Below are 27,735 nucleotides of genomic sequence, written 5' to 3'. Positions count from 1 at the left end.
TCCTCTACAGACTTCCGTATAAATGTGCGAATTCGGACGCCCCACCAGATTCACCGCCCTCTCTGACGCTTGCAGGATCCGCATCTCACGTGCCAAACCACACGCCAACGCGCTCGTCATGTGACAGGGGCGTGGCTCCAAACCCGGAAATGAACAGAGCGAAAGGCCGTCGCCAAAGAGAAGGTAGGGTAAAATGGGAACGGGCGTGCCATGTCCAAGAGTCAGCTGAGCACTTACTAAAAATCGTTTTTCGGTGGTCGCCGCCTTGTCAACTAATATTGTGCTGCGTGGGTAGATTACGAACATCCCTCGTAACATCACTTGTTTTGCCATTTATTTAGAATTTAACATGGTGGTTTCCTTGCGTTTTTAACGCCAATTTATATCGTCGTTTTGTTTACCTAATATTTCGAACGTGTTTTAAAATACAGATTTAAATATTTTGTGCAGTTCCACATTTTTCTGGTAAATAAATTACAGTAATGGGAGCTCACTATGAGGATTCGTAAAATAAATATACGTTGGACTCTCTAAAAGCTAACAGCTGATTAACCATCCGTGTAGCACCCAACCCAGCACACAGTGTGTTAAGATCGTTTCATTTTCCTGTCTTTTCAGATGACAAAAATGATATAAAGTACTATTGGGTCGTGTCGTCTGTGGGTAACGATAAATTTGTAAACCAGGCTTGTGTCCAAACAGCTTTAAATCAATGCGGAGTAGTTATTTTTTTGCTCTTTAAATCTGACGTTTACTCCGAGATGAGGTTGACGTCATTTTCATCTACTTTTCCATAGCTCTTCTCCCAAAGTAGTTGCTTAGTTGATTGCAATTATTATTTAGCTATGGTTATTCAATAAATAACACTTATAACACAGTTGCTGGTTTAGCTTCCTGATTTCCCGCAGGCTGTGCTGCTTTTTATCTCTGCCGTTAAGCAAGGAACTTACCATGTTACAGTAACTGTAAAACTGTAGCTTCCTTTACTGAATTTCAGTGGACATAAGGAATGTACTACAATCTGAAACATAATTCAGTCACAAGCAGGCATTCTGAAACATTTATCTGCTATCCATACAAGTAGCTGAACCAGGATATCAAAAATTATTGTATATTCTCACTGTTGTTGGCAGGAAAAGTTAAATGTTACCTAGCCTGTAATAGGACTTGGTTCCATTGGTTTCCTAATGTATTAATTTGATGTTATCTTTGTGACCCCAATGAGAAAAGCACATTTTCCATTTTCTTTTGTAGACCGTTGATTCATCATGGCATACCAGTTTGGAGTGCCACAAGACCCTAATCAGCTCGTCCAGGAAATAGGATCAAACATTCATAAAATAACACAACAGAGTAAGTTCTTGTGCAATTGGTCACCGATAATCATCTAATAAGTAACTACACTTAAGACCTATCGGTTCATACCACAGTTAATATTCTTGTGATTTAGTAGCATTTAACGTGAAGCATAAATCGCAGAATTTTGAGGTTTTACCTAAAAAATATATTCACTTAGAGCTGCCTTTTATTTTTCGAATGAGTCTGAGTTTTTATTTATATGAAATTTACAAATTCATGTTTGTGGTCACCAGTAAAACAACAAAAAAGATGGTCGCTATTTCAGCATGTTTTAATTGACACCCAGTAATGTGATGTACTATTCATGTAGTTGTTATTATTATTCTAAATCAAACTGTGATTAAGAACAAGCATGTTCTTACTCCTCCTCCACGCCAAAAAGGGTCTGATAATTTCTTGATTTTATGTTTGCCTCTAAAAGACTCTATAATATGTCCTTTTCTTCCCAAGCATCTGAGATCCAGCGAATTATAAACCTTCTGGGAAGCCCGCAGGACACCGCCGAGCTCAGGCAGCAGCTGTAAGTACAGTGCACTCTGGTTCTCACCCAGACCAACTACCAGTCAGCAGCCTGTCTTTATGGTGTCATTGTGAGATTTTACCTGCACACCGGAAAGGATTAATATGTCACTTGGGCAGATTGAGTTCAAATGCTACTGGCAGTGGGTTAGCAACCACCAGTTTGCTTTCGCAAGCAACACGTCAGAGTTTTGGAGTTGATGCAAATGAGGGTGCATATGGTGTGATAGGCCCAGGGCAATGCCTTGAAGGGCACCGGTATGTTGATTTACAGTCAACACTTCTCCTTGACAGCATGGGTTGTAGGGGAATGGGCAGAGTACTTACAGATAGCCAGCACAAGTACAGAAACAGCGCTGGGACTGTACTGATAGACAGGGTGGTGCCTTTCAGTGCTCAAATTGCAAACTCTGTAGGGAGTTTTTTATTTATTTCTTTAGGTGTCTAAAGAAAGCCAAACAGTAAGAATCAATCGTGCAAAAGCTAGTCACAGATGACACACTCTTTTTTTTTTTTTATACAGGCACTTCTTATTTTCTCTCTGAGTTTATAAAACAGCTCTCACCTTGTTTTCATGTTATTTGTATGTTTCTTTTTTTTTTTTAATCCCAGACAACAAAAACAGCACAATGTTAATCAGCTGGCTAAAGAAACTGACAGATGCATGAAGGAATTTGGATCCCTCCCTGTCACCACAGATCAGGTATATCTTTCATTGCACAAATTCCTGGACTGGTCCCATATCATTGTGAAATAACTTTTGGGAAATTAAAACACGAGTACGTCACAGACACCTAGGAGAACTAATATGGTGCAATGCAATACTTATAATCCCTTATCCTGTCTCTGTTAGCGTAGCATTAAGGAGACTTTCTGTTTTGCAGCTGCACCCTAGCAGGTGGCACATTTAGATTAGATTAGATTAGATTAGATTAGATTAGATTAGATTAGATTAGATTAGACTTTATTAATCCCACAATGGGGAAATTCTTTGAGAATTTAGCGCGGTTCTTATTCCTATAATCATGCATTTTACTTTCCTTGACGTTATACTACAGACAGCCATAGTCTGTCGTGCCTGAGTTCAGGAAATAGGATTTACAGTCACACCTAGGCCCAGGTAATTTTTTGTGTGTGGAGGAATCTGGATCAGATGTGATCTTCGGAGACGGACGTTGTTAGACGTCTACTGAGCAGCAGCTAATCCAGCAATAAGTAGCATCCTACCCTACGGCAGGGCCTATTCACGAAGAGAGAGGCTACGTTTTATGTGAAAGGCTCGTGTGCATAACATAATGTCACATTTATGCTTAACCATTAAGTTCAGAATTGTTCTGTACATTTAGAATGCTGTATTATAATCAAATCAGTTCTAATGTATAATTGTGTAAAATATGAGGGGGACTTGTAGAGTATCCACAGTCCTGTTACAGGGGAATGTTAAACAGATTATGGGTTCCAGTCAAAAACCTTGGAAGAAATTAATTTGTAGATGAAACGGAGCTTTTTCTTTGATAAACGGGGACAAAAATCTCAGTGGAACTGAATTTTTAGGAGGGACAGAATATAGGGTTGTGAAAATGAAACTGAGAAATTGTTCTGGTGATTGGGGATGGATTTGTGTCTCAGTGGGTTAAGTCTTTGTGCCAGTGACAGGAAGGTCACCGGCTCGAGCCCCAGTCTCGACAGAATAGTCACATCTGTGATGGGCCCTTGAGTAAGCCCCCCCCCCCCCCCAAAAAAAATACTCCAGGGGTACCAGGATGCTTTGATCTCCGTTATATACTGTATGTGTGTATGTTTCAAAGGAGAGCAAGATAGGATCTGCAAAAAGAAGCATTCCAATGTCCTTGTGAAGATGGAAAATAAAGCATGATTTAGTTTCAAAATAAATTTGGTGTTTTTGCATTGTGATGTTTATATTATTTTGCGTATATGTTTACTATTCTTCTCATCCAGCGTCAGAGGAAGTTGCAGAAAGACCGCCTTGTGAACGATTTCAGCAATGCTCTGGCAAACTTCCAGAAGACTCAACGGCAGGCTGCCGAAAAGGAAAAGGAGTTTGTTGCCAGAGTCCGTGCCGGTTCCAGGTTATCGGTGAGCTGTGCTAGTTCCTTACTGCCAGACTAAAGCAGGGCATTGCGGTAGTGAGAGGGCTGGGCAGGCAGCAGGGATTGACAGCAGTGATTTGGTTTTAAATACAACACTGAAATATACCAATATGCAAAAACTAAATTGGCCTTCTGACAAGGGTGCCGTCTTTATCTACAGGTTGGCCATCCTGACGAGTCCTTCGGAGGAATTCCATCGCCTTTTGACAGGTCAGGGTTGTTCTCATGTCTCACTGTCAGCTTCCTAAGCAGATCCGGACCAGCTTCTGTTGGGGCCCTAAGCAAAATTTGATTAACCAAGTTGTTTCTTGCTATTCTGACAGGGTGATTACTTGTGGGGGCCCCCTGGTGGTGGCTGGGCGCTTAGCAGCCAATATATTTGCTTATGCCTTGAGCTGGTCCTGCTCATAATGCTCAAAAAGGCACAGTAGCTGTAAGGGGCGCCACAGTGGGGCTAAATCTGACCCCTAGATCGATCTCATAATGTGAAATAATATCCATGAACAGTGAGCTATTTTCATTTCATACTGCATAATGTTTTGGAGGGAACATTATATCTCTTAAAATAATTTTGGTCATTTTGAAAAGAAATTCCAGCCAAAGGTCACTATGAATCAGTGGGATGCACAAAACGTCCAGCTGCTTCCCTCATTTCGTATCTCTGTCAGTGACTGACTCCCTAAAGGAGGTCTGTAGTAAAGTCCAGCCAGAGGCTTTTTCAGATTTTTTTTTTTAATTGAAAGCTAATCTTAAGCATTGAATTTAGATTGTTTTAACTATTTATAACGTTTTATAGTTACAAGTTTTTACCTTTTTGGTTCTGTAATCTTTTTAATACCCAGATGCTCTTGCCATGAATATAGCCCTAGTTGCTGGAATGGTGTTAAGTATCAACCTAAGTAACTCTGTTGGTGTGTTTGACATGTGAAAGTGACATTACGTTGAAGTGACATTTCTGTTAAGAGAGCATATGCCCCTCACTCTCCTCACTTCCTAATTTTCAGTTTCCCCAAGTGTCCTTGTTTCTATGCAGAAGATGCTGAATTCTAAAGAAGTGTACAGTTAACTATTGACTGTGAGATTCAAGAGAGAGATTCGAGATTCTGTCACATGCACAGTTCTACTGGTGCAAGTTACCGTGAGATGAAAATCTGACTTGCTCCTTTGCAAAAAAGAGTACAGATAAAGTTATAAGAGGGAGGTGCTCAGGAGTTGTAGGGTAAAAACAAAGTATAAATGGAAGATAAAGGTACAGTATAGTGCGAAAGTCAAAAGAAATGTTTAAAGCTGTTTATCTGGGTATTAAGTACACATTAGCTCAGAACAAAAACACAATTTAACATTAGGATATATGGAACTTAAGAGTAAAACAATAAAAACTAACAGAAATTTCTTCTGTTCTCCAAAGGGTTACTGGTATCTTGTTGGTTGGCTAGATGAACACCCTTCAGTTCCCAAACCTCTCCTCAGGGGTACCTCAGCCATTCCATCTATTCCATCTGTTTATTAAATTTCACCACCATCTCACTTAATTCATTTAATTAGAAAAAAAAACTCAATGCGATACTGATTAACTATATGAAGTGTGCTAGTGGTCAAGTCAAAAAATACTTGAGTGTATGGTAATACTAATACACTTTAACAAGCATATTTGTTTTGCATAAATATAAAGATCATTTAAACATTTTCTTTGGCTGCCTAATACTTTTGCACAGTGTTGTATGCATAAATATTCAATTCAAAGACAATATCTTTTAGAAAATAGCATTATTGTCAGGATCAGTCCCTGCTATGTCTGTCGTTTCTCCATTTGACCAGCAGGTGTCACTGGCCATCTTGTTCCTTTCTGTGTTTGGTACCTTTTTACAGTCCCTAGTGTGTTCCCCTGCTCCTCAGGCCACTGTGTGGCTAGATGGTCTGAACACGCGGCTAAGAACCGTGCACCCCTACCTTTGTGAACCAAATTAGTTGGACCTTTTAGTGATTCATTTTCTCCAGTTTATCATATTCTTGTCCTTTTGTTTTTTTGTTTGTTTCTAGTTATCCCTGCCCATGTCTAGTTCTGTAGTTATGTTCTGTTTCCTAGATTCTCCTGTTTCAGTCCTTAGTGCTTATTAATTACCCTCACCTTTTCCCTATAGCTCCTAGTCCCTTGTGTGTTATTAATAATGACTCACACTTGTCCCTTGTCATGCCTTCATTATCTGTGTATATTAATGCCTGCCCTTGATCCTCAGTTGGTCATTGTATGTGCTGCATTACACGTGTTCCTGCATGCGCTACCTAAGTGTGTTCCTTACATGTGTTCTTCATGTTAGTTTTTAGTTGTTCTCCTTTGGTGGTGCCATAAGATAATGGAACTGAAAAATTAATATCGCCTACTGTTGTCTATGCACAACATATTACTCATGGTGATGCTGATGTAAACAACAAGGTCAGTGCTGCCAGTCGTTTTAAAGTATAGCGCATACAGTTGTGTACAGTACATGATAATGACCAACTATGTTACTGTACTGCATCATTACCATACTATAATTATCGTTATTTGAGAGTGTACTCCTTTTACTTATTAAAGAAAAAATTTATTGCAACCTAGGTGTGTAGTAGGTTTAGGTTTGTGTAAGTGCACTATCATGTTCACACAACAACAAATTAATGATGCATTTCTCATATTCCTGTCGTTAAGTGACTCATGACTGTAATATAAATGTGATTTAGATGTTTTATTAACAAATCGGTTTCCTCTGCTTTTAAACCCCGCTAATTTGCTGCAGTGAGAGCCAGTCTCACCTTCAAGTCCAGGAGGAATCCTTTACAGAGGACGACTTGCGTCTCATCGAGGAGCGAGAGAGCGCCATCCGCCAACTGGAGGTCAGAACAGCCCTGTTAATTATAAACTCATCTTTTATTTCACTATTCAAATTAAGGATTTTTGGCTTCCTTAGAGCACTAACGCTGTCTTTTACATAATGTTTGCATAAAGAACCTTCCTGTTGGTAGCCACCATCTTAATTTTACATGATATAATGTAATATCTTTAAAAACCCACAAGGACAGTATTTCATTTGAAGGCATGTGCTTCTGCCTCAGACATATGGAGCTTCCCACAACACATGGTGTTTGGGCTCTTCCAAGTCAAAAAGAACTGGAGAACGCCTGTTACTAGCCCCTTTGTTTGTAGAAGTGAGATGGATGCTTCTGAAAGTCGCTTATATTCCAGTCAGAAACCTGAAATGCGCTGGCTTGTATGGATGCCATGTAGAATTTCTGACACCTTCCTTCTGTTTCAGTCTGATATTACAGATATAAATGTGATTTTCAAAGATTTGGGCATGATGGTTCATGAGCAGGGAGACCTGATTGGTGAGTGCAGCCACCAATCAGCACATATAAACAATTATCTAGTATAGTTAAACCAGAAAAAGGACTACATTTGTTTTAAATGCATAATAAAATATATTTCATTGCATTTTTGTGTTTATGTGTGTGTAGAGGGGGTGTCATGTATATATTACTTGTGATAAAAACCTGTTATTTTGACAGTGGGGGGACCGTTTTTTTCAGTCCCCCAAGGGAAACTGAATTTTATAGAAATCTGTAACTGCAGTCAAACAACTAAAAATGCCAAAAGTCTTGTATTTTGTTTGGTTACTTTTGGTTAAGATTAGGGCTGGGCAGGGGTTAAGATCGTCTTTATTGGGATTAGGGTTTTGTACATCGAAGAAATCAGTAGAGACGTGTCTGTGTGTGTGTGGGGGGGGGGGGGGTTGAATTTCATGGTTTACTTGAGGGCACCCATAACTTACTCAGTTATTGGTGAAATACATGCCATAAGCTAACATAGTTCTCACTTGAAATACAAGAACTGTCATGATTGACTAATGATACATGGACATGGGATCAGTACACTTAGTAACTGGTTACTTTATGCATGACGTAAGCATGTACTACTACATTATTTGTGCCCCCTCAGGTAACGTGTTACTGGTTTAATGAATCAAAAGGATTTGGTGTCGCAGCACAGTATGATACAGGCTGCAGTTATTAAATCTGTGTAAACTATGGCTGTGTGTCTACAGACAGCATAGAAGCCAACGTGGAAAACGCTGACATCAATGTGCAGTCTGCCACACAGCAGCTGGCCAGGGCGGCAGATTACCAGGTAACCCAGTCACCAGTTCATAGGCCAGGTATCCCAGTTAACAGTTCATTGGACAGTGCATGGATGGAGAACTGAAACAGTGTGTGCACGAAGCTATATACAAGCTTTATCATTTCTCCCATTTGATTACATTCCATGCTGTGACCTTAGAAAATTCCAGAGGACATTATAAATCCGCAGATTTCAGCCCGGACATTGCTGTGAAGTTCACTGGTCATCCACCTCGAAATGATGCATGCATCTTCTGGGAGGCGTAGCCAGTATATGAAGGAGGAACATCAGCCCTGTGGCTTTGCATAACAAAGTCATCTTGATTTGTGTTTTTCTCCATTACTCAGGGCAGATCACGGAAGAAGATCTGCATACTCATCGTGGTCCTGGTTGTGGTTGCTGTGGTTATTGGTTTAATCATCTGGGGTTCGCTCAAAAGCTAACGTCTCAGCCGCCGTTGGAATCCATGTGGTCCTGTCATGCTGGTCCAATATTCCAAGTGTTCATCATCCTTCTAACAAATTTTTAAATCCCTCGCATTTTATTGCAAGTCTCATTACAGTTATACATTCGATTAAATGATTTCCTTCCTGCTGTTTATAAAACGTACATTTTTCAGTAATGAAGATCCGCTCTGTGTACATTTAAAAGATTTTTTTTTTTTTTTTACAATGTTAAAGTGCCACACCATAGATTCCATGGACATCTGTGAATGAATTTACAGATACGATCTACAGCTTTAATTCTTAAGGCTTTTGTTGCCATGTAAAGCACTGAAATGTTTATGTATCATTTATAACTTTAAACACTGCAGCTCTTCACATTGCAGTAACATGATTAATTGTATACAGATTAAATAATGCCATTTTTTTCAGTATGATAGTTTTAGCCATTTTGACTTTATATTTGATTTCTTTATATTTGATCTCCACTGTGCCAATACCAGGCTTGTGGCCTGTTATGTCGGTTGCAGGTGCAATGAAGATACATGTCTTCCAGATCATCTTAAGGTCCCCAAAGCCAACATGAGTTTATTACTTTCCTTAGAACTTCCATGTTCTAAAGAACATGGAAGTTCTAAGGAAGAACATGTCAGCACTTCCATGATCATTCTGGTCCTCTAACTCAATGATTCCCAATCGCCGGGGGCCTCCAGACAGTCCATGTTTTTTGTTCTCCCCCAGCTCCCAGCCAATCGAGAACGCCAAACACTTGGTACGGGTCTCTTAGGAGCTGTAAGAGCGCAAATATGTGGACTCTCTGGGGGTTCTACTGGGAAGTCCATCATGACAGACCTTGGCTTGCCACATCTGTCACCTGCCTCCTTCCATTGGGGGACAGATGGCTCATTTTTTAATCGACCTGATCTGAGGTGTCGCCACCCAATCCTGCTGTATTTGACTTATACGGTTACACGGCATGACCCTGTACTTCTTGATCAGAGACATAATTTTGTGTAACACATAGTAATTTCTGGGCGAGGGGGGATTTCAAATATGAAGTAACAATAAGAATAAAGGCTTTTAAGCTTTGTATGTGTTTAATATGTTTAGTTTTTTAAAAAAAACTTTGAAAAATATTTGCAAAATACAACTAGAGTTAGTATATCCTATAGCAACAACAACATGACAGAACACAGGTGAAATTATACAGACTGATATTAAAACATTTCTCATTTATAGACTTAATCGTAATTTGTCAGCAGCAGTTTGTTGATTGCTCAGCTTTTGTTTTTCAGTTCCTGCCAGTTTTTCTGATATCCAGGTGTTGAAGGGGCTAGAGAATCTTGCATGTTGCTGTGAGGGCTGGACGCCCTCAGGAGTCTAGGTTTTGTGTCCATGTTAAAATTAAATTTCTACTTTGTATGCTTTCTGCAAACCGCAGTGTCAAATACAAATGTTTATACTGTAGATGTCTGTAGATGACTGTTCTGGAGGGATATGCCATTGGGATCAACCTCTCCTGTGGGTTTGCTATTAAATCTGCAACACTGGGGAGCTCCTTAATAAACACAGGTTCCAGTTCTTGACTACAAGCCCTGAGCATATGGATAGTTCAGCTCAAGGTGACATGAGTGGCTTATTCATTATTTATATTTTTCCTTTCCTCTGACCTGACCTGGGGTAACCTTACAATACGTTTGGTTTAAACATAGCAGTGCTGCTTGTTTGTTTAATTGATTTCTTGGCTGCAGGCAGCCCCTGGTATGTCTTTCTTTTCGTAGCCATTTTTTTGTTGTTTACCTTCCTCAGTCACTCGCCCAGTTTTCCAAAACACTCTTCCTAAACGGCGAGGCCGCTCCGCTTTCTTTGCGGACTGTTTTTCGGCACTGTCCTCCTCTTCAAAGAACTGTGCCTTAAAGTGCTGTTTCGTTATCTCCGTGGTAGCTGTGACTCTCCTGGCCAACCATCATCTCTTCCTGCCTCTTCAGGTGTCTTCAAAGCCAATCAGCACCCAAGCACTCAAATACAGCTGCATGCAGAATGCGTGACGTGTGCTGTCTCACGCCATGAACGGAATCGTGGAATGTGAAGCAAATTTATCAGCACATACATTTTCCAAAGCAAAAAATACTGCACGTGTATTGCACTCTGTATACGCTATGCACCATAAATATAGCGGAAAGGAACAGCAAAATACTGCTTTATATTTTATTGCAGTATCCTGTTCATGGCTAGTATAACAGGGTCCTAGTACAGGGTTATTCAAATCACGGTCCTCAAGGTCTGAGCACTGCTGGTTTTCCAGCCTTCCTTTGCCTGTCAGTCAGGTGTGAAGCCTCTGACCAATCAGAATCAGTACTTATTAACTAACTACCTGGGAGAACTGATAACAAGGCCTGGATTTGGAATCGAGGTCCAGATTTGAAGAACCCTGCCCTAGTATGTCAAACCCTTAACTTCATGAACCATAACAAACATTACCCTAAGTGATAGTTTGCAGGACGTTCGCACCATTGACCATAATCCACTTGGATGACACCACACCTTTCACCAAGCCCTGTAATTCTGCAGTTCCGTCTTCATCCTGTGTGCCCGATTATGCTGATGTCACTGGCACCTCGAAAATGCGAGAGGGCACCAGCATCTCCAAGGTACAAATATTGTGGCACAATGAAGCTGTTGATTGTGTGGTTATTTTACACTTACTGTACTTATTCATGGAAAAGGACGAATGCACCTGCCTTTTGTTTTCAGCTTCATGACCTGATATATAAACACAGTATCACACCGACTTTTTAACTCTTCTTACCCAATTCCTGATTCTGACACCGATTTTTCTCATGATATTGATCTGATACCAGCAGGATGGTACTGCTTGTGTCAAAGAGGTTCTCCAGCAGTTACTGCAGAATATGTCTCCTCTCATGTGGTTATCTGTAGGGGTGGCTTTCCGCTCTGCAACAGACAGCAGATTGTGTATGGAATTACTCTAAAGAAAAATAAGCATCCAGAATCCCACTGGTTCGGGAAAGAGCTGAGCTGTGAGGATTGAAATTGAAATTTATTTACTGAGTGTGACATTCTTCATGTGGTGAAAAAGAGACTAGCGAGCACAAGGCAGTAACCTGAAAAGGAAGAACCACAGTGTCAGCAGTGCATCTGGGCACGTTAAACTGCAAAATGCAGCCAAAACATCTGTCAGGTCAGTCTAACCAGGTCTGAGGTAGAATCACCTTTTAAAATAGATATCTTGATACTCTCATATGCACTTAATCAAAGGCTGTGTTTATTATGCTTGCAATCACCACACTGATTGCACGTGGTATGTTTCAGATCTAAGTGTTTTAGGTGTCGTATGGTACAACAGACTTTAACTTTGAATACCTCAGCAGTTCGGTCTACAGCCTACAGGTGTAGTCTGCATGATATCCTGAGATCCATGTTTCCTACATTCCTTCATGCTCTAAATGGCCGTTTTAACCGTTTTTTAATGACATTCAACTGAAAATTTCTTATTTCATCGTAAGACAAACTTCTTTAAGTCATTTGACCCAAACACTCAAGAGATTTTCTTTTTTCCGCTGCCAGAAAAGCTTTTTCTTCCTCTGTTTCGCGGCCGTTGGCTCCGTCTCTCGCTTTTGTTTTTCTTTTGAAGAAAGTAACAAACAAGTATAACGACAGCAGCTGCAATCCAAGGCAGGTTGCCTCTTCGTGACATGTGACAGGGGACGCCATGCACGATGCTCACACCTGTCAGCTTTCTGGGTGTGGTTCGGCTGAAGTGTGGACCAAAACTCCATTCAGCTGTATAGCCAGGTGGGACTTCAGATTTCAGGCTGACAGCTGGGACTAATGAGGCTGTGGCATTCATAGGCCAAAACATGCAGAGACTGGACAAAGCCTTGTTACATTTTCCTTTCCTGAATAGGTAATTGTGTTGGTTTGAATTCAACAGGAAATACCAGTTACCATAGTACTGCACTATAAAGCAGCGTTGGGTGTACTGTAAGTTTCAGAACGTGGTAGAAGTACAGAAATCTCTCTACTTCCCTTGACTTCACTGTACATTATAATGAATGACAAAGTGGAAGTGATCTTAAACAAATATCATATAAATAACAATTAGACCTTCCACTATAAAACTGAAGACGTGAAAATGCATTTGCTTTTTTAATTGTTTTTCTAAGTACAAAACGTCCAGTTAATTAGTTTAAAAAATCTCACTTCATACAGTGTAAGATTGTAAGATTAACTTGCTGTTTTAATAAATTAAGATCAGGCGGTTGTAAAAACACACACAGATACTAAATCAGTGCAATAATTTCAATATTCGTTTTTTTTTCTTAAAATTTTCGTATTCGGGGGTATGTAATAATTAGAGGTTTACAATAGAGGTTTTCATAATTTCTTCTATCTTAAAGAAATGCGATCTGATACATGGCAAAGAAATATTTATTTGAACATTGTTTATTACACAAAGTAAACGTTGGAAGTGAGACGTCCTCCGCTTCACTCCCACATCAGAGACAATAAAGTGTCTGTCAGCAAACAACATTTTAGGTCTTTCTCTGACACTATAATGATGAAAAATGTCACTGCAGAAAGAGGTGATTCCGAGCGAAAACAAGCAGTTGCAGTGGGAAACATGCAGCGTGGTCGCGGCAGTGTGTGGGACGTGTGTGGGACGTGTCCCTGCAGATCAAAGCCATCGCACAAGTTCAAACAGAAACGCCAGCATGGGAGAAGCGCGTCTCGCTGAGACTCTGATCGTTTAGTCTCGATGCGGAGGCGAAAACAGGCACGCTTTTCATCCTACCTGCAAAGTGCATCTACCTCCTGAGGAGAAACATTAATTTGAATTGCGTTTTTTTTTTGTTTGTTTGTTTCCTCGATTTATATACTTTATATTTTAGATAGGAGTCTGATATGCCTGGACCAAAATACGTATGTTCTCTGGTTTTCCTAACAACTTTCCGGTTTTCTGCTGTGCTTTCCTCGGGCATCGGGTTCAAACATTCAGCTATCTTGGATTCACATGGGAAATACCGCATTAAATGGAAGCATCACGAAACCACCATAACGTTTGAGATGGAGGTGGAAACAACGGGTTACGTCGGATTTGGCTTTTCCCCTAACGGAGAAATGGCGTTATCAGATATCGTAATTGGGGGAGTGGAGAATGGCAAGCCGTATATACAGGTACGATCTGGCTGATCTTCCAGCTTTGAACAGTCCAGCAACACACACGCATAGATATGACTGACATTTAACTAGACATCGTATTCACAAAACTTGCACACCAAGAGAAAGAATAGATTATGACTATGAATACTACTTTTATTACCAAGGGTGTTTTGATTCTTAGTTTTATAAATGTAAACTTTTATAAATGTAAACTTTATTCAAGTTGGTTTCAGTTCTGTCTTTGTTTACGTTTTAATGGCACAAACATTTATACAGGCATGTTGAAATTACTTCATCCCACTGATTAGTACAGACGTGTCCATGCAGCGTGTTATTTTAGTTCACACTGGTTCTGGTTTCGATTCTCCCCAAGCGGCAGTGTGCACAGGAGTTCAGCGCGGAGTCGGTCGGCCGGTGGCAGAAGCTTAGCAGAGCCGAGCCGCTCCGTTTCGGTTCTCCGAAACATGCACACATCTGCACGCGTAGGCACCCCCCCTCCCCTCCCTCTCTTCATTTGACTTTACCACCGCTTGAATCTTTCTTCAGCCGCTGTGTGATGGATTTCCTAGCGCCTAACATTTTCAGTACAAATCTGAGGATTATTCAGCTATCAAAAAATACCGGTTAGTGACCATTATGTTCACTAATTGTTGAACTTAGAGGCAGGATAACTTTGTATCAGGGGTGCCATAAGGAGGGAGGCAGTTAAGACAATTCCAGGGGCCCCTGAGTGACAGGGGCCCTAAAAATGTGGAACATAATATGATTGGTCTGGGTTGGGGGCCCAATATAATATGCTTTACACACCCATTTGTGACCTCACATGTTCAGGCCTGGAGGTTCCACCCCTCGTTTCATGTGTGTGGAGTTTGCATTCTTGGTACTTAGGTTGTGCCCTTCATTGTGTGCCTGTGACAGGCTGGCATCCCGCCAGAGGGCTGCCCTGCCCTGTGCTTCCTGAGATTGGCTGCAAGCTCACCAAGACCCAACACTCTATAAGCTTTTAGAGGTCGGATGGAACACTTGCTATGGATGATGTGGCGAAACACTGGGATCTGGCCTGATTAAGCTAGTTTCACACAATAGATGTGCTGCCTCAGCTGTTACCAGAGTGGAAAAATGCCTTTTAATTATAAAGGGTTCCTTCCTTCTTCAATGGTGATAGGCTCATTCTGTGATAATGTACAGTGTACTTTATTTACACGCTGGAATTCGTGCTTAAAAGTTTTTTTAATCAGGGAAGAGCTGTCCGTCCAGAGAAGTCTGTTGGTCATTCGCTGCCCCGATTTTCCCAGGACTGTTTTACAGACTCCAAGAGGAAAGTTCACAGAGACCCAGAGCAGAACTACAGGCTGGAGTACGCCATGGAGAACCTCACTCACACTGTCCTGGGCTTTAGCAGAGAGCTCCGCACCTGCGACCGGAGGGACAAGGATATCACGGTACGGACAGCGCACGTGGAGCACGACCGCGCACCCCCGAGGGCCCTTGCTGCACACATGTGGACTGGCATGTATGAGTCTGTGCACACGCACGTGTGTGTGCACAAGTGACCCTAGTGAGAAAGGAAAAAGCAAAACCTCCATTTGTAAAACAAACAGTACCGTAGCCTACTTGCATATAACACCTAGCTCAAATTAGTGATACATTTTATTAGGAATTCTTCATACTCTGGACATTTTTAGTATATTGGTCATAAGAAAACGTGAATAATATTTAAAGGGAATTTGAATTATGCTGCATATCTAAATAAGTATGAATAAGTACCAGTAAGTGTAATTTTTTTGGGCAGACTGGTATGTTTGAGTAGAGTGCAGTTTAGAAAGTGCAGTGATTTTGAAATGATTATTGTTTGTTGAGATGTTGTGTCCGACCCCAGTATAGTCAGTGGTTTTGCGCTTTCCTTGGATTCTGGCAGTTTCTCCCTCTCCCATCAAGTCCTCTAGTTCTTGGAGAGGACTGTAGATTTTGATTTAAGGCTTGGGACAAGCATTGTGAGAGCATAATGTAAAGACCGATTTGTCTTTTTGGTGTTGGGCCCAGGAGAGCACAGTGCGGGTGATCTGGGCGTACCACACTGAAGACATCGGGCTCTCTGGGCCCAAGTACCACGGCAGTAACCGAGGACGGAAGAGCCTGAGGCTGCTCAACCACAGGGACACCACCGACATTCCCGCGGGGACGGACTTTTTCGAGTTGCAGAACTTCAACGTGAGTGGGATGGACGTTAGGAAAAATGCACTGCTTTCGATACTCTGGGCGATGTTTTGATGAAATCTACTACTCTCGTCTTCTCATATGTTTCTCCTTTATAAGCCTGAAATGAGCAGCAGATTTTTTAAGAGAGATTCTGCAGCAGAGCCAATCATTCTGCTGGATTTCGATTTTGCTGATTTGAGAATAACAACGTCCAATAATAAATTCACTCATTTGACCTTGAGGGAAGATTTTAACCTGTTTTTCTGTTTCTATTAAGACAGGTGCCCGTGCCCTTTAAGGACACGACCTACTGGTGTCAGTTGTTTAAAATCCCAGAAGTACAGAGGAAACATCACATTATAGCAGTGAGTAACCTGATATCTATGTATCTGATCCTTTAGGAGAGATTATTAAAACCACGTCTGTGTCTTTTATGGACTGTGTCTTGTGTGATGTTTGTGGGTAGAGATGAGTGAACAGTAGCAAATCAGGATTACCGATTCACGCTCAGGGGTAAGAGTGGAGCTGTCAGATCGTTCCACCTGGCCTACAAATCATCTGTCAGTTCCTCGGCGTCTGTCGTCGCCGGCAGACACTCCCCTCCCAACTTTGATTGTTTCATGTCCGCACCTGCTGTTTTTATTTGGATAATTGCTGATTACAAACCTGGGTAAATCATTCAAATGATAAGTATCAAGAGCAGTCACATGGTCTGCTGCAAATCCTCTCAGGATTACAGGGAGCGGGCGCAGTCGAGGCGTCTGCTATGAGGAGAAATTTGAAAGGAGACTGGAGAGATTTCGCAGGTGTTGTTCATTCTTGTGTTATTCATCAACTATTCATATCTACTCATATTATATTATTAGTTTAATTTATTATGAAAGTACATCTTGTATTTTATAACAGAGTACCATAAAATCAGATGTTGATATTCATTTTGATACAAGTGGGTTTAAAAACTGTGAAAATGACAGCAGGAGAATAGGAATTTCATGTTGCCATGGCTACTTAGCCCTTGACCTTAAATATTTTGGGAACTCAATGAATGGGAATCGCTTCCTCGGGCCTGTGTCCTGTACTGTACTGTACTCTAGCTTCCTTCATCAGTTGATACTAATTAGGCCACACGAGAACAGAGACTGCCCTGTATCCGTTTTAAGCCTCTTTGGCTAGAATAGTGATGTAATTGTTTGAAAAAAATAGTTCCACTGCATTTCTTATTTGGTGGCTGATGATACATTCTTTCGGAATGTGTAGACAAAATATATAAAGGCGGTTATAAATCACTCAGATTTCTCTTCTGGTTTTTATGTCATTCATTAGACAAAGATAAATTCCCAGTATAAAAATTAACTGTCAGGGTCAGCCCCTGTGTTCCTGATCCCCGGCTTCCTGTGTATTTGTCTACGCTCCGGGCGCTTACACGATCGTAACAATTAACATTATGTCAGCAAGTTCTAGTAAATAGTAAAAAGTTAAATTAGAACCACTAGTCACGTCAGTTATCTTATCGAAAGTAGACCTGGAATAACTAAACATCACAGATCTTTGTATGGATTGTTAATCTTTATAAACCGATATCTGCAGTAAGGCTGGTTTCGTATGAGAGGAGTGACTCATTAATGATGAAATAATCCTGTATTTGCATAAGTACATTGAAATGCCTCTCTCTCTCTCTCCTTTTAAGACATACAAAATTGGAGGGGGGGGGGGGGCATACACCACCCCCAATTAAGTAGGTATAAAGAAAATTTCTTTTTAAAGCTTATCAGACAAAATATTAGTATTTTTTCCAGCCAGATGATGAGCCACACAGAGGCACCAATGAAGCCGTGCATTCAGTGAAGACATAGCTAAGGCATTCTGACACCACCTGCTGTCACTGCATCGATGCCCTGTCACTGCATCGATGCCCTGTCACTGCATCGATGCCCTGTCTGTTTCCTCCATCTTGACCAATCAGGGTCAGTGGAAAAAGCCTGAGCCTGAAGAACTGAAGGCAGCAGCTTTCTCACTGGAGTACAGGCAAGAGCAGTTAAACGCCTCCCGTAATTGACTTGGGACCGGTATTCATTAAAGTCTGCAGCAATTTGCAGTGAAAACAGTGCCGGAACGAAGGTCTGGTAATAATTAGGGGCGACTCTAGAGAGTTTGGATGTGATGCCAGTACCTACAGCTCAGCCCCCCCCCCCGAAGAGTCTGACACGCAGATACGGCAGAACACATAATCTGCGAGATCTCACTTTTGATCGGGCCGACGTGTTTCTGACAGGCTGTAGGGAGCGGGCGTCTTTCTGCCATGTGTTACGCCAGCTGACATGCCACTTGGGGGCATTTCTTTCATTCCGGCAGGCTGGACGGGGACCACATTTGTGAAACCTGCCTAAGAGGTTTTATCAGAAACAGCTTCGGTTAGAAACTGGGCTGGCTGAGAAATGCTGATGTTGTGACGTGTAAAGGATGAAGTCGATGTGAAATACTCCTCACATCCTCTAAACTGGCGCCCGGACACGTCCATCTTGTGGAATTATTTAAAACGGGCACTTGTACCAATGAGTGTAGATTTTACATTTATTTTATATCACAGTTTACAAGTAGTTTACGATCGTATTGGTGAACAGTATTAACGTTCTCTGAAAACCCTGCAATGTTTGACAGGCGAACACAAAAATTTCCGAGTCTGGTTGCTGAAAACATAATAACACCCTCAGTTCAGTGATGCTTTATTTTAGCTTAAAAAGAGACCAACCCATCATCTTCTTCATATGAACTTAGCATAAAGCTGTAGCTTCAAGCATCGCATATTGGCTGAGCGGATGTGGGCAAACAAATCTGAAGGAAAACTGAAGTAGGAATGTTTAAATATTTATGCGACGGTCACAGGCCACGCTTTGGTCTCGTCTCCTGCTGATCTTAAAAGAGGCCTCACAGCATGATGTCATTGCTCTGCTTTTGTGTGGGTTTCACTTCAATGCCGAAGTCTCCATTAAAAAAGAAATGGGGTTTTTTTTGTTGTTGTTGTTTCCGTTGCATGGGATGATCTCGTTTTCCCTTATATTCCTGTTTCCCGAGGCTGTTAAATGGCCTGTGAACGTGTGTGGTCGTTCTTCACTTTCCTAGGTCGAGCCCATGATCGAGAAAGGCCACGAGAACTTGGTCCACCACATTTTGCTGTACCAGTGTGACAGAAATGTGAATGCGAGCGAGCAAGATCCAGGCCATGAGTGCTACCACCCAAACATGCCTGACTCATTTCTCACCTGTGAGACTGTCATCTTCGCCTGGGCAACAGGAGGGGAGGTTTGTGGTCTGTGCCGACTGCTTACTGGTTCAGCTTTTTGACTTTCATGAGATTTCTGACATGTAAATGGTTATGTATGAAAATAACACTAAACCTGGGAAGTAAGTACCAGTACAATTTTATGTCCCATTGTAGGAATAATAGTATTTTTATATGTATCTCATTACCAGTCCTTAAAAATCTTAAATAGACGGCACTAAATTAGTAATGAGATACTTATAAAATAAAGTAGCAACATTTAGGATATTAGGCTCTGCCCATAAAACACAACTGAGCTGGGCATCTGGCCCAGATTAGTGTAGAAAATGCCTGCACTGTGCAGTGTGAATGTTGATTAATTTATAATATTTAGCTGAGCAAACCCTTTTTTCTTTGCTAGCTTATGCTTTTATACAATCCTTCACATGTACACTGTATGTATGTATCCTCAGTCTTCTGCCAGAAGTGAACAGCAATGCTGGAGCACATTTCTCCAGGCACAGCAGATGCCTCACGGCATTCTGGGTACAAGTCCTAAATGCTAGAGTAGAGTTGCTGAGCTATGATTGGGCGATGTGGCCCATGTGCCTGTTTATGCCGTGGTACTTGACCCGCTTTACGTACATTGCTAATATCTGTTGCTGTCACCTTGTTTCTCTGTTGGTTGCGAAGGGCTTCGCCTACCCAAAGCACGTCGGGCTCTCCATCGGCACTTCCATGGACCCGCTTTACGTCCTGATGGAGGTCCACTACGACAATCCATCCTTACAACAAGGTACATCAACAAGGGCCTCCTACACAACTTCCCCCAAATTCTCTTTTATCATGGTGAATATAATGATATATCCTCACTGTCCCTGTGTTTACCCCTCTGTTAATGTTTACGTCAGATGAGCCCCAGTCCTCTCTGAACCATTGCTGACCATGTCCCCACTGTAGGAGTGGTGGACAGCTCAGGCCTACGGTTTTTCTACACTCCGGTGCTGAGACGGTACGACGCGGGGGTAATCGAGACGGGCGTGTGGGTCAGCCTCTACCACATGCTCCCCCCGGGCCTCCCGGAATTTGTCTCGGAGGGACACTGCACCAAGGAGTGTCTTCAGGAGGTACGGGCCTGGAGTCCTGCAGTCTGTCTGGGCCGTCAGAAATCGATGGCAATGGTTTTATTTCCAAGTCTTTCGAAGCACTCACTGGGATGCGACTGGCCACAACTGGGCTTGGACAGATGGGCACTACAGTAATATGGTATACCACGGTATTTTGGGTGTACTGTGGTATTTTGGGTATAGCAGGCTGGGGTGGGGGAGTCCCTCATCATAAAATTTTGCAGATTACAAAATATCAGAATATATTGTGGTATAATGTATGATTGTATGAAAAATTAGATACCGACCAAACCTAAATACAACCCGACCAAAAAAAACGATCCATTTAGTCGTGTATAACATCCTGTCATGTCTTGTGCTGCTGTCCTCGTACCTAAAGCAATGCCTTTGTGTTTTGTGGTTCTTTTAAGTCCCTGGAGCACGAGATGCCGAGCGGGATCCGGATATTCGCGGTTCTGATGCACTCGCACCTAGCTGGGAGGGCCATCAAGGTCCGGCATTTCCGGAACAAGGATGAGCTGCAGCACCTGGCCCAGGATGATGAGTTCGACTTCAACTTCCAGGAACTCCAGTCCCTCACAGACGAGAGGCTGGTGTTACCTGTTGGTTTGCTATTGCATTTATATGCATGACTGAAAATCTGCATGATTTCAGTATTTCTGTGATGTTCTAGACATACATCTGGGAGAAATATGGAATTCCAGAAGAACATCTGCATGGATTAACATTTACATGAGGCATGAAACATTGTAACTGTATTTTTTATGTTTTATGTCAGTCAGAGCACCTCCTTGAAGCACAAAAAAATGTGTTCCTGGTTGCTTCCTTAAAACATACGACTACTTAAAATTACTCTTTTTCCAGAATTTGATGATATATTTTGAATTGCATGTCATGTTCAGTTCAAGATCTCAAAGTCCCACCCTGCTAAAATGTTGAGAATGCTGTAGCTAAAATGCTGTTGCTTCTCCATCCTTCCGCTACGGATGGGTGTGGAGTGACCAAATGACTCCCTGACCATTCTCTCATCCGCAGGGCGACAGTTTGATCACAGAGTGCAAGTATAACACAGAAGGCAGGGAGAACATGACTTGGGTAAGCGCTGTCTACAGTTTGTCCTCAGGAATGTCTGCTTGTTGCATTTATTACAAACATGTACGCTGGCCTTCTAGAACCTTCTTTGCGGGTTATATTAGGTTGATCCATCCCACAGTAACAATGCAGCCTGTCCTCTGTTTTTTCCCTTAATTGGCAGTGTCTGTTATATCATTTATTTGTTTTGGAGCTCAGCTGCCGGCTGCCATTCCATACTATTCAAATTAGCTTGTCTCTAACATCTGGTTTCCCGTCTGGTAGGGAGGGGGCTTCGGAACGGGCAGGACTGCCATTTAATTTATTTATTGTTTTCTGTGCTGTTCCTTGGAACTTCAAAGCTGCTCAGATCTTGCAAATTTTGCGCCCTGTAGCCTTTCGTTGCAACTGCAAACGTTGGTTACGACCTTAACCCCAGCATGCATTAATGCTCCCCATCCTTGTTGGCACTGTTCTGCATCAGTGTCAACAGATTGCATTAATATACTTTTGATTTTGTCTTTCTAAATACTTGTATTAAGTCAGCTTATGCTGGAGATGTGAGTCTTGCAGTCATTCTCCCGCAATTCTGCCACTAAGTGCTTTCGGACTGAAGCACTGCCTGTTCTTGGCTGAACAGCCTGTCTGCAAACACGGGGCTGCGGCTGGACACGGCTGATAAAGCTGTTTGCCGCTGCTGGCTCTGTTTCTAAGAGAAACATCAGAAAGGCAGTTTTACAACAGAAGAATGTTGTGTGCTTGTCCCACTTATTTTGTTATTCATGAGGATTGTTCCATCGTTACTTCACAATGGAATATTAAGCCACTAACATAAGACACTGTTGATCAGCTGTGTAAGTGAAATAATTAACATGCATAATATTTTGAAATGTATTTGTTCCATGAGAACTACTCCATGCCATATCATATTTGTCCAGAGGGTGGTGCCACTCTCTCTCTCTCTCTCTCTCTCTCTCTAAAGCTCTAAAGAAGTTACATTAGTCCACAAAATGTGCTGATCCTTAATAGCGCATTACTGCAAAAATTTTTAGTGGCATGAAAGAACAGCTTTACATAAGTATTTAAATATTTAAAGATTGTCCTACATTAGATGTTAAGAAAAAAAATGCCCTTGGTTCATTTTACAGAATTTAAAAACATTTTACAAGCATGGTATGTCGTTTACTGATATTTGGATATTTCTTGGAAAATAAAATATTCTTAATTGTGAGTGTTTCTTTTCCATGACGTGACCAGATTGGTGTCTTTCTTGCCTAATTCTGTGCCCCACATCTCCACAGGGCGGGCTAAGCACCAGGGATGAGATGTGTCTGTCCTACATGCTGTATTACCCAAGGATTAACCTCGCCAGATGCGAGAGCCTTCCGGAAATCTCTGGCCAGCTAAAGTTCATTGGTGTAAAAAAGATCCAGGAACCCGTCACGTGAGTGTGCAGTTTGACATTCTGGGTCATAACATCAACACATAACACAACACCTGTGTCATTTCTGCCTGCTAACACGCCTGTCAGTGTGCTGCCCTACACGATGGATCACGCCTGTTACACGCCTGTCAGTGTGCTGCCCTACACGCTGGATCACGCCTGTTACATGCCTGTCAGTGTGCTGCCCTACACGCTGGATCACGCCTGTTACATGCCTGCCAGTGTGCTGCCCTACACGCTGGATCACGCCTGTTACACGCCTGTCAGTGTGCTGCCCTACACGCTGGATCACGCCTGTTACAAGCCTGTCAGTGTGCTGCCCTACACGCTGGATCACGCCTGTTACACACCTGTCAGTGTGCTGCTCTACACGCTGGATCACGCCTGTTACACGCCTGTCAGTGTGCTGCCCTACACGCTGGATCACGCCTGTCAGTGTGCTGCCCTACATGCTGGATCACGCCTGTTACATGCCTGTCAGTGTGCTGCCCTACACGCTGGATCACGCCTGTTACATGCCTGTCAGTGTGCTGCCCTACACGCTGGATCATGCCTGTTACATGCCTGTCAGTGTGCTGCCCTTCACTCTGGATCACGCCTGTTACACACCTGTCAGTGTGACTACATTTAAATAAAATATTTTAAGCTCAAAATAAACGTTTCATAAAAACAGCTGTAATAACACATGGGTCATGCTTGCTGCAGACTCCTTAACTGTGAAACTCCTGCAATAGATGTGAACGCCACCAGGTGCCCCCCCCCCCAGACAGAGATTAGTTCATTTTTACACTTGGAGATAGTTTGCACGCCTCTGGGACCTGGGTTTGTGTCTCTGCCTGGGTTCCATGTGTGTGGAGTTTGCATGTTCTCCCCGTGTCGTTGTCCATTTTCCCCCCACAGTCCAAAGACATGCTGAAGTTGATTGGGGTTACTAAATTGCCCATAGGTGAGCATGTGTGAGTGACAGGTGTGTGAGTGTGCCCTGAGATGGGCTGGCCCCCCATCCTGGGTTGTTCTCCGCCTCGTGCCCATACCTTCCAGGATAGGCTCCGGACCCCCAGTGACCCAGAAGGATAAACGGGTTGGAAAATGGATGGATGGATGGATGGATGGAGATAGTTTGCAATAGAATTTAAACATGTGGCAATAGGTTTTTTTTTCCTTTGTAGAATTACTCACAACACTGTCGGAGTCTGGAATCATTCAGTTCCTTTTCTGCTTTGAACTTATGAAAAGAGTTTGCTGGCAGTAAAGTAAAAAGAATTCTTACAAGAATATACAAGATCTTGGAACCTAACAGCTTGTGGTCAGTATTTTCAGGAGAGTGCAACACATTCATTGCCGTGGTACAGCAGAGCTGTAAAAGCTGCTCAAAAATAGATCCATCAATGCAATATTGATGCCTGGAATACCTGTACAACAACACAGGTCTCCTGAAGTCACTGATTTATCAGGATACTAAACGCGACACTTTGGTCTGCCTTTGGTCTGCCTTTGGTCTGCCTTTGGTCTGCCTTTCTGCTCCAGGGGAGGAAATCGGTGCTTGGGGCAAAGCCGGGTCTCTGTGAGGCATCTGATCCCCGCCAGTGTTCCCCGCAACAAAGGACGGGTGACCATCGCGAACTCGGGCCGGGCCCATTGAATTTAGAGTGTCTCTTCCTTCTGGGCCCAGGAACCAGACCTGAATAGCAATTACGGGACATTTCAGGCATTCCTGGCAGCAACAGCGGCCAGCCGGGCCCGTAAGACAGGCGGTGGGGTCAGTGCCGATCCTGGGAATAATGCCGGCAAGCGAGGGGCCTAGAAACAAGAGCCTTATGAGGCTCGGGTTAATGCACCTGCCCATTCTCCCTTTTGTGCCCGTTGGCGGGAGCGGAGCGATCTGTATAGGTCAGGCTGAACCACTCCAAACAGATTAGGTTACAAAGCTCCTTTTTGCTGCCCACCCCCACCCCCTACCCCAAACATGCACTTGTGAAGAAAGGAAAAAATGTTTTTGTAAGGGGAAAAAACCAGGGGAGTGCTGAGAACCAGCAACGTCCGTAATTAGGCTGCTTGACACAGACTTTCCCAGCAAGATAACGTAACTGCAGAAAGTGTCTGTTTAGCTTGATCAGTTTCAGCAAGCACGACTTTTTCCAAAAAAATGCCGCTTTCCGGCAGCGTCACGGAGAACTGGCCGCTCTGAATCTGTAAGGTCTGCGGCACTCACTCGCCGTGTCTCTCCCGCGAAGGACCTGGCCGTTCTACATCAAAAGCCCGCGGCGCTACAGCAACCTGTCGTTCACGGAGGCCATGGACAAGTTCAAGTGGTCGAAGAAGAGGGGCAAGGCCTTCAACGAAGTGGTGCTGCAGCTGCCGATGAACCTGCGATGCTCTAAGCACAGCCAGGATGAGTGGTCGGTGAGAGATGCCAGGGGTCATGCGGGGCGACGCGGCGCGGCATGGTGGGCCCCTGATACCCAGCTCAGGGTCGCCAACTCACACTTTCACGCAAGAAATGTTACGACGAATCTATATTATTCCATTGAAAACCTAAAATTAGCTACATCGAAAGCGTTGGGATAGTTTGCAAACCCTACAGTCTATTTCCAAGGTAATACATCTGTTACATACATGTAAATGTGTGTGCATGTGTCTGGACTTGTGCCAGCCAGCTGACCAAAGTTGGCATCCCTTGGGTAGCATGTCATTTCTCATATCATTATATGCCCAGACATTATACCACGGGGTACAGTGTTGCAATAGTATTTTCAAAACCAGCACTATTTTGAAAATTTGGCAATTAAAATTCACTGGGGTTGTGAGGGGGGGGGGGGGTGTCATGATAAGACCCGCAGATCTCAATATACCGTAACACCACCACGGCCTACTTGACGCAAATTTCCATTTCTCATCATTGAAGTTAGATTTGGCGTCTGTCCTTATACCCGCTACCATTAACACGCTGCTCACTCTGTTGTTGCCCCATTCAGATTCAAGGTACCTTGATGTCCCCCCCCAAAATAAGAGCAAAGGCCCGCCCCCCCCCCAGCCCCTGCAGTGAGGTGTCTACGCTGAGCGGCGGACCGGCACTGACTCCCACTCTCCTCTGCTCCCTGTTTTCATTCGCCACCTTGTTCTCTGCTGATTAGCACTGGCTCCGCTCCCGAGGTGAATCGCTCACACTGGATGTAATTGTAATGCAGGACTCCGGTGCTTGGACAGACCATCAGACATCATCTATCTGAGGTGATAACAAAAAAAAAAAAAGAAGAGGTGGAAAGTCCAAGTCCTGAAAGTACAAATCCCAACCAGGGTTTTGTTTGAGCCAACCGGTTGAGTATGAAGAGTCACATTCACAGAGTACTGAACTGGCTGGTTGAAACAAAATCCTGGTCAGGATTTGTTCAAGTGCATGTCTAAAACTACAACACAAAGCCATGTTACTGATGCAGTCAAATATGAAGGTATGCAGTTGGATAAAATTAATTTTTTTCTTAATTTTACATGTGTACATATAGTGTAACTGATAATTGTTGGCGTGTTTTTAATTATGTAACTTCTTCTCCAGCTTGGAAATCCAACCCTACAGAGGTCAAAGCCCCATAGGTGATCTACTAATTATATTTCTGCATAAAAATATGTTTCATTTTGTCACGTCTGTGCCGCCTCGCGTGTGGTCTACCTGCTCAACGTCACGTAAAGCAGATTAACCGCCATGCTCTTCTGCCATTTTGATTGAGCTTTCAGAGCTGAAGCATAAGAGGACATACAGTAGAATCAGCTTTGTACCAGTGAACAGGATGTTCTTCAATTACTTCCACGCTGTGATTTCCACCTAGCTCGAATAGTATATTTGTATTCAAGAGCCTTTATATTTTATCTAATAAATGTGTTTATCTCACAAAGATCCTACCTTGTGAAATTTCTTTTTTCTATCCCCAGAACCCTTGCTTCCAACGGTTTGTGCTCACGCTAAGTGTTTAAACATTTATAATTAAATAAGTGTCTAAAATGAGCAAACAGAACCTTAAGCATTTAACTGGTCCCACAGAGAGGATTCATGACGGCAAATGCTTCTGAAAGGGACACTAGAATATAAAAAAAAAAATGACAAGCACATCATGTGTTTCGCGAAACACTCTGGGTGACAGAACCACATGAAAATGGCCAGTAAGGGAACGGGATCATCATCTGTGAAACATTCAGGTCGGGTTGGGTGAAAGAGCAGCGTTCTAAGGAAGTACAGCATGCAATCCATCCTTTCTGCATGAATGGAGAGGCTGGGGTGCAGGCAGGAGCGGTTCGGGCTCACTAGGCTGTGAAGCTGATCATTCATGGATTATTCTAGCTGAATATGAGTGAATGACATCACACCAATTTATATCTACCCCAGGGAGCAAGAAACAGGTGAAATTAATCAGCGCATCAAACCTGTTTACGTAACTGCCTGGTCTGTTACGTTCCACCCTGCAGTGATCACTGCACACGCTCCCAATTTTCCCAGGTTTCTCCCAATTCTCCACCCCTCCCGGGACACGACACTCCCGATAAACTCGATTTTCCAGACCCAGACTTTTATGATCGTGAGAATCGATCCTCCACCCTCTCAGACACTTTTTCACAACCTAATCTTGCCAGGTATGCCAGCAATGTTGACCTTAGTACTGCAGTTATCGTGCTCCACAAATAGAGGAGATTCTGCCAGTATTAAAGTATTGAAAAGGTTAATGCCAACAATGGCATTTTCTGATTCAAAATTGCAGCGATTTAGAAAAGAACAGCTAGAAACATGAATCTCGAATTTGCACACACGGACCTTTCCTCCGTCTTCATCTATCACGTCTTCACCCAACTGACATCGTTTACCTGTGACAGACCAGT

General features: G+C 42.7%; 2 protein-coding genes across 3 annotated transcripts; both read left to right on the top strand.

The window, feature by feature from the left end:
- Nucleotides 1–73: 73 nt before the first annotated feature.
- Nucleotides 74–9,675, top strand: stx7l (syntaxin 7-like). 2 transcript variants are annotated; one of them, XM_023810272.2, is made up of 10 exons: nucleotides 74–183; nucleotides 1,255–1,353; nucleotides 1,810–1,879; nucleotides 2,491–2,581; nucleotides 3,838–3,975; nucleotides 4,150–4,199; nucleotides 6,764–6,860; nucleotides 7,280–7,352; nucleotides 8,069–8,151; nucleotides 8,490–9,675. In XM_023810272.2, the coding sequence occupies exons 2-10, from the start codon at nucleotides 1,269–1,271 to the stop codon at nucleotides 8,583–8,585; spliced, it is 783 nt and encodes a 260-aa protein (XP_023666040.2). In that variant the 5' UTR covers nucleotides 74–183; nucleotides 1,255–1,268; the 3' UTR covers nucleotides 8,586–9,675. The 2 variants fall into 2 exon arrangements, with proteins under 2 accessions (XP_023666040.2, XP_023666041.2); XM_023810273.2 differs by lacking the exon at nucleotides 74–183 and adding an exon at nucleotides 187–287.
- Nucleotides 9,676–13,250: 3,575 nt separating this feature from the next.
- Nucleotides 13,251–26,763, top strand: moxd1 (monooxygenase, DBH-like 1). Its single transcript, XM_023810153.2, has 12 exons — nucleotides 13,251–13,784; nucleotides 15,065–15,211; nucleotides 15,813–15,980; nucleotides 16,250–16,333; nucleotides 19,089–19,268; nucleotides 19,921–20,023; nucleotides 20,188–20,354; nucleotides 20,765–20,956; nucleotides 21,390–21,449; nucleotides 22,727–22,869; nucleotides 25,104–25,272; nucleotides 25,845–26,763. The coding sequence occupies exons 1-12, from the start codon at nucleotides 13,512–13,514 to the stop codon at nucleotides 26,001–26,003; spliced, it is 1,845 nt and encodes a 614-aa protein (XP_023665921.2). The 5' UTR covers nucleotides 13,251–13,511; the 3' UTR covers nucleotides 26,004–26,763.
- Nucleotides 26,764–27,735: the final 972 nt, after the last annotated feature.

This window comes from Paramormyrops kingsleyae, chromosome 19 (assembly GCF_048594095.1).
Source record: "Paramormyrops kingsleyae isolate MSU_618 chromosome 19, PKINGS_0.4, whole genome shotgun sequence".
NCBI lineage: Eukaryota > Metazoa > Chordata > Actinopteri > Osteoglossiformes > Mormyridae > Paramormyrops > Paramormyrops kingsleyae.
This window is presented reverse-complemented; position numbering and strand designations above follow the sequence as displayed.

Bases quoted from the DNA above. Each gene is read 5' to 3' on its own strand.
- stx7l (XM_023810272.2), top strand. From the start codon at position 1,269: ATGGCATACCAGTTTGGAGTGCCACAAGACCCTAATCAGCTCGTCCAG. The intron at 2,582-3,837 runs GTATATCTTTCA...CTTCTCATCCAG, and splicing joins TCCCTGTCACCACAGATCAG to CGTCAGAGGAAGTTGCAGAA. The intron at 4,200-6,763 runs GTCAGGGTTGTT...AATTTGCTGCAG, and splicing joins ATTCCATCGCCTTTTGACAG to TGAGAGCCAGTCTCACCTTC.
- moxd1 (XM_023810153.2), top strand. From the start codon at position 13,512: ATGCCTGGACCAAAATACGTATGTTCTCTGGTTTTCCTAACAACTTTC. The intron at 16,334-19,088 runs GTGAGTAACCTG...TCACTTTCCTAG, and splicing joins GGAAACATCACATTATAGCA to GTCGAGCCCATGATCGAGAA. The intron at 25,273-25,844 runs GTGAGAGATGCC...TGCCCCATTCAG, and splicing joins ACAGCCAGGATGAGTGGTCG to ATTCAAGGTACCTTGATGTC.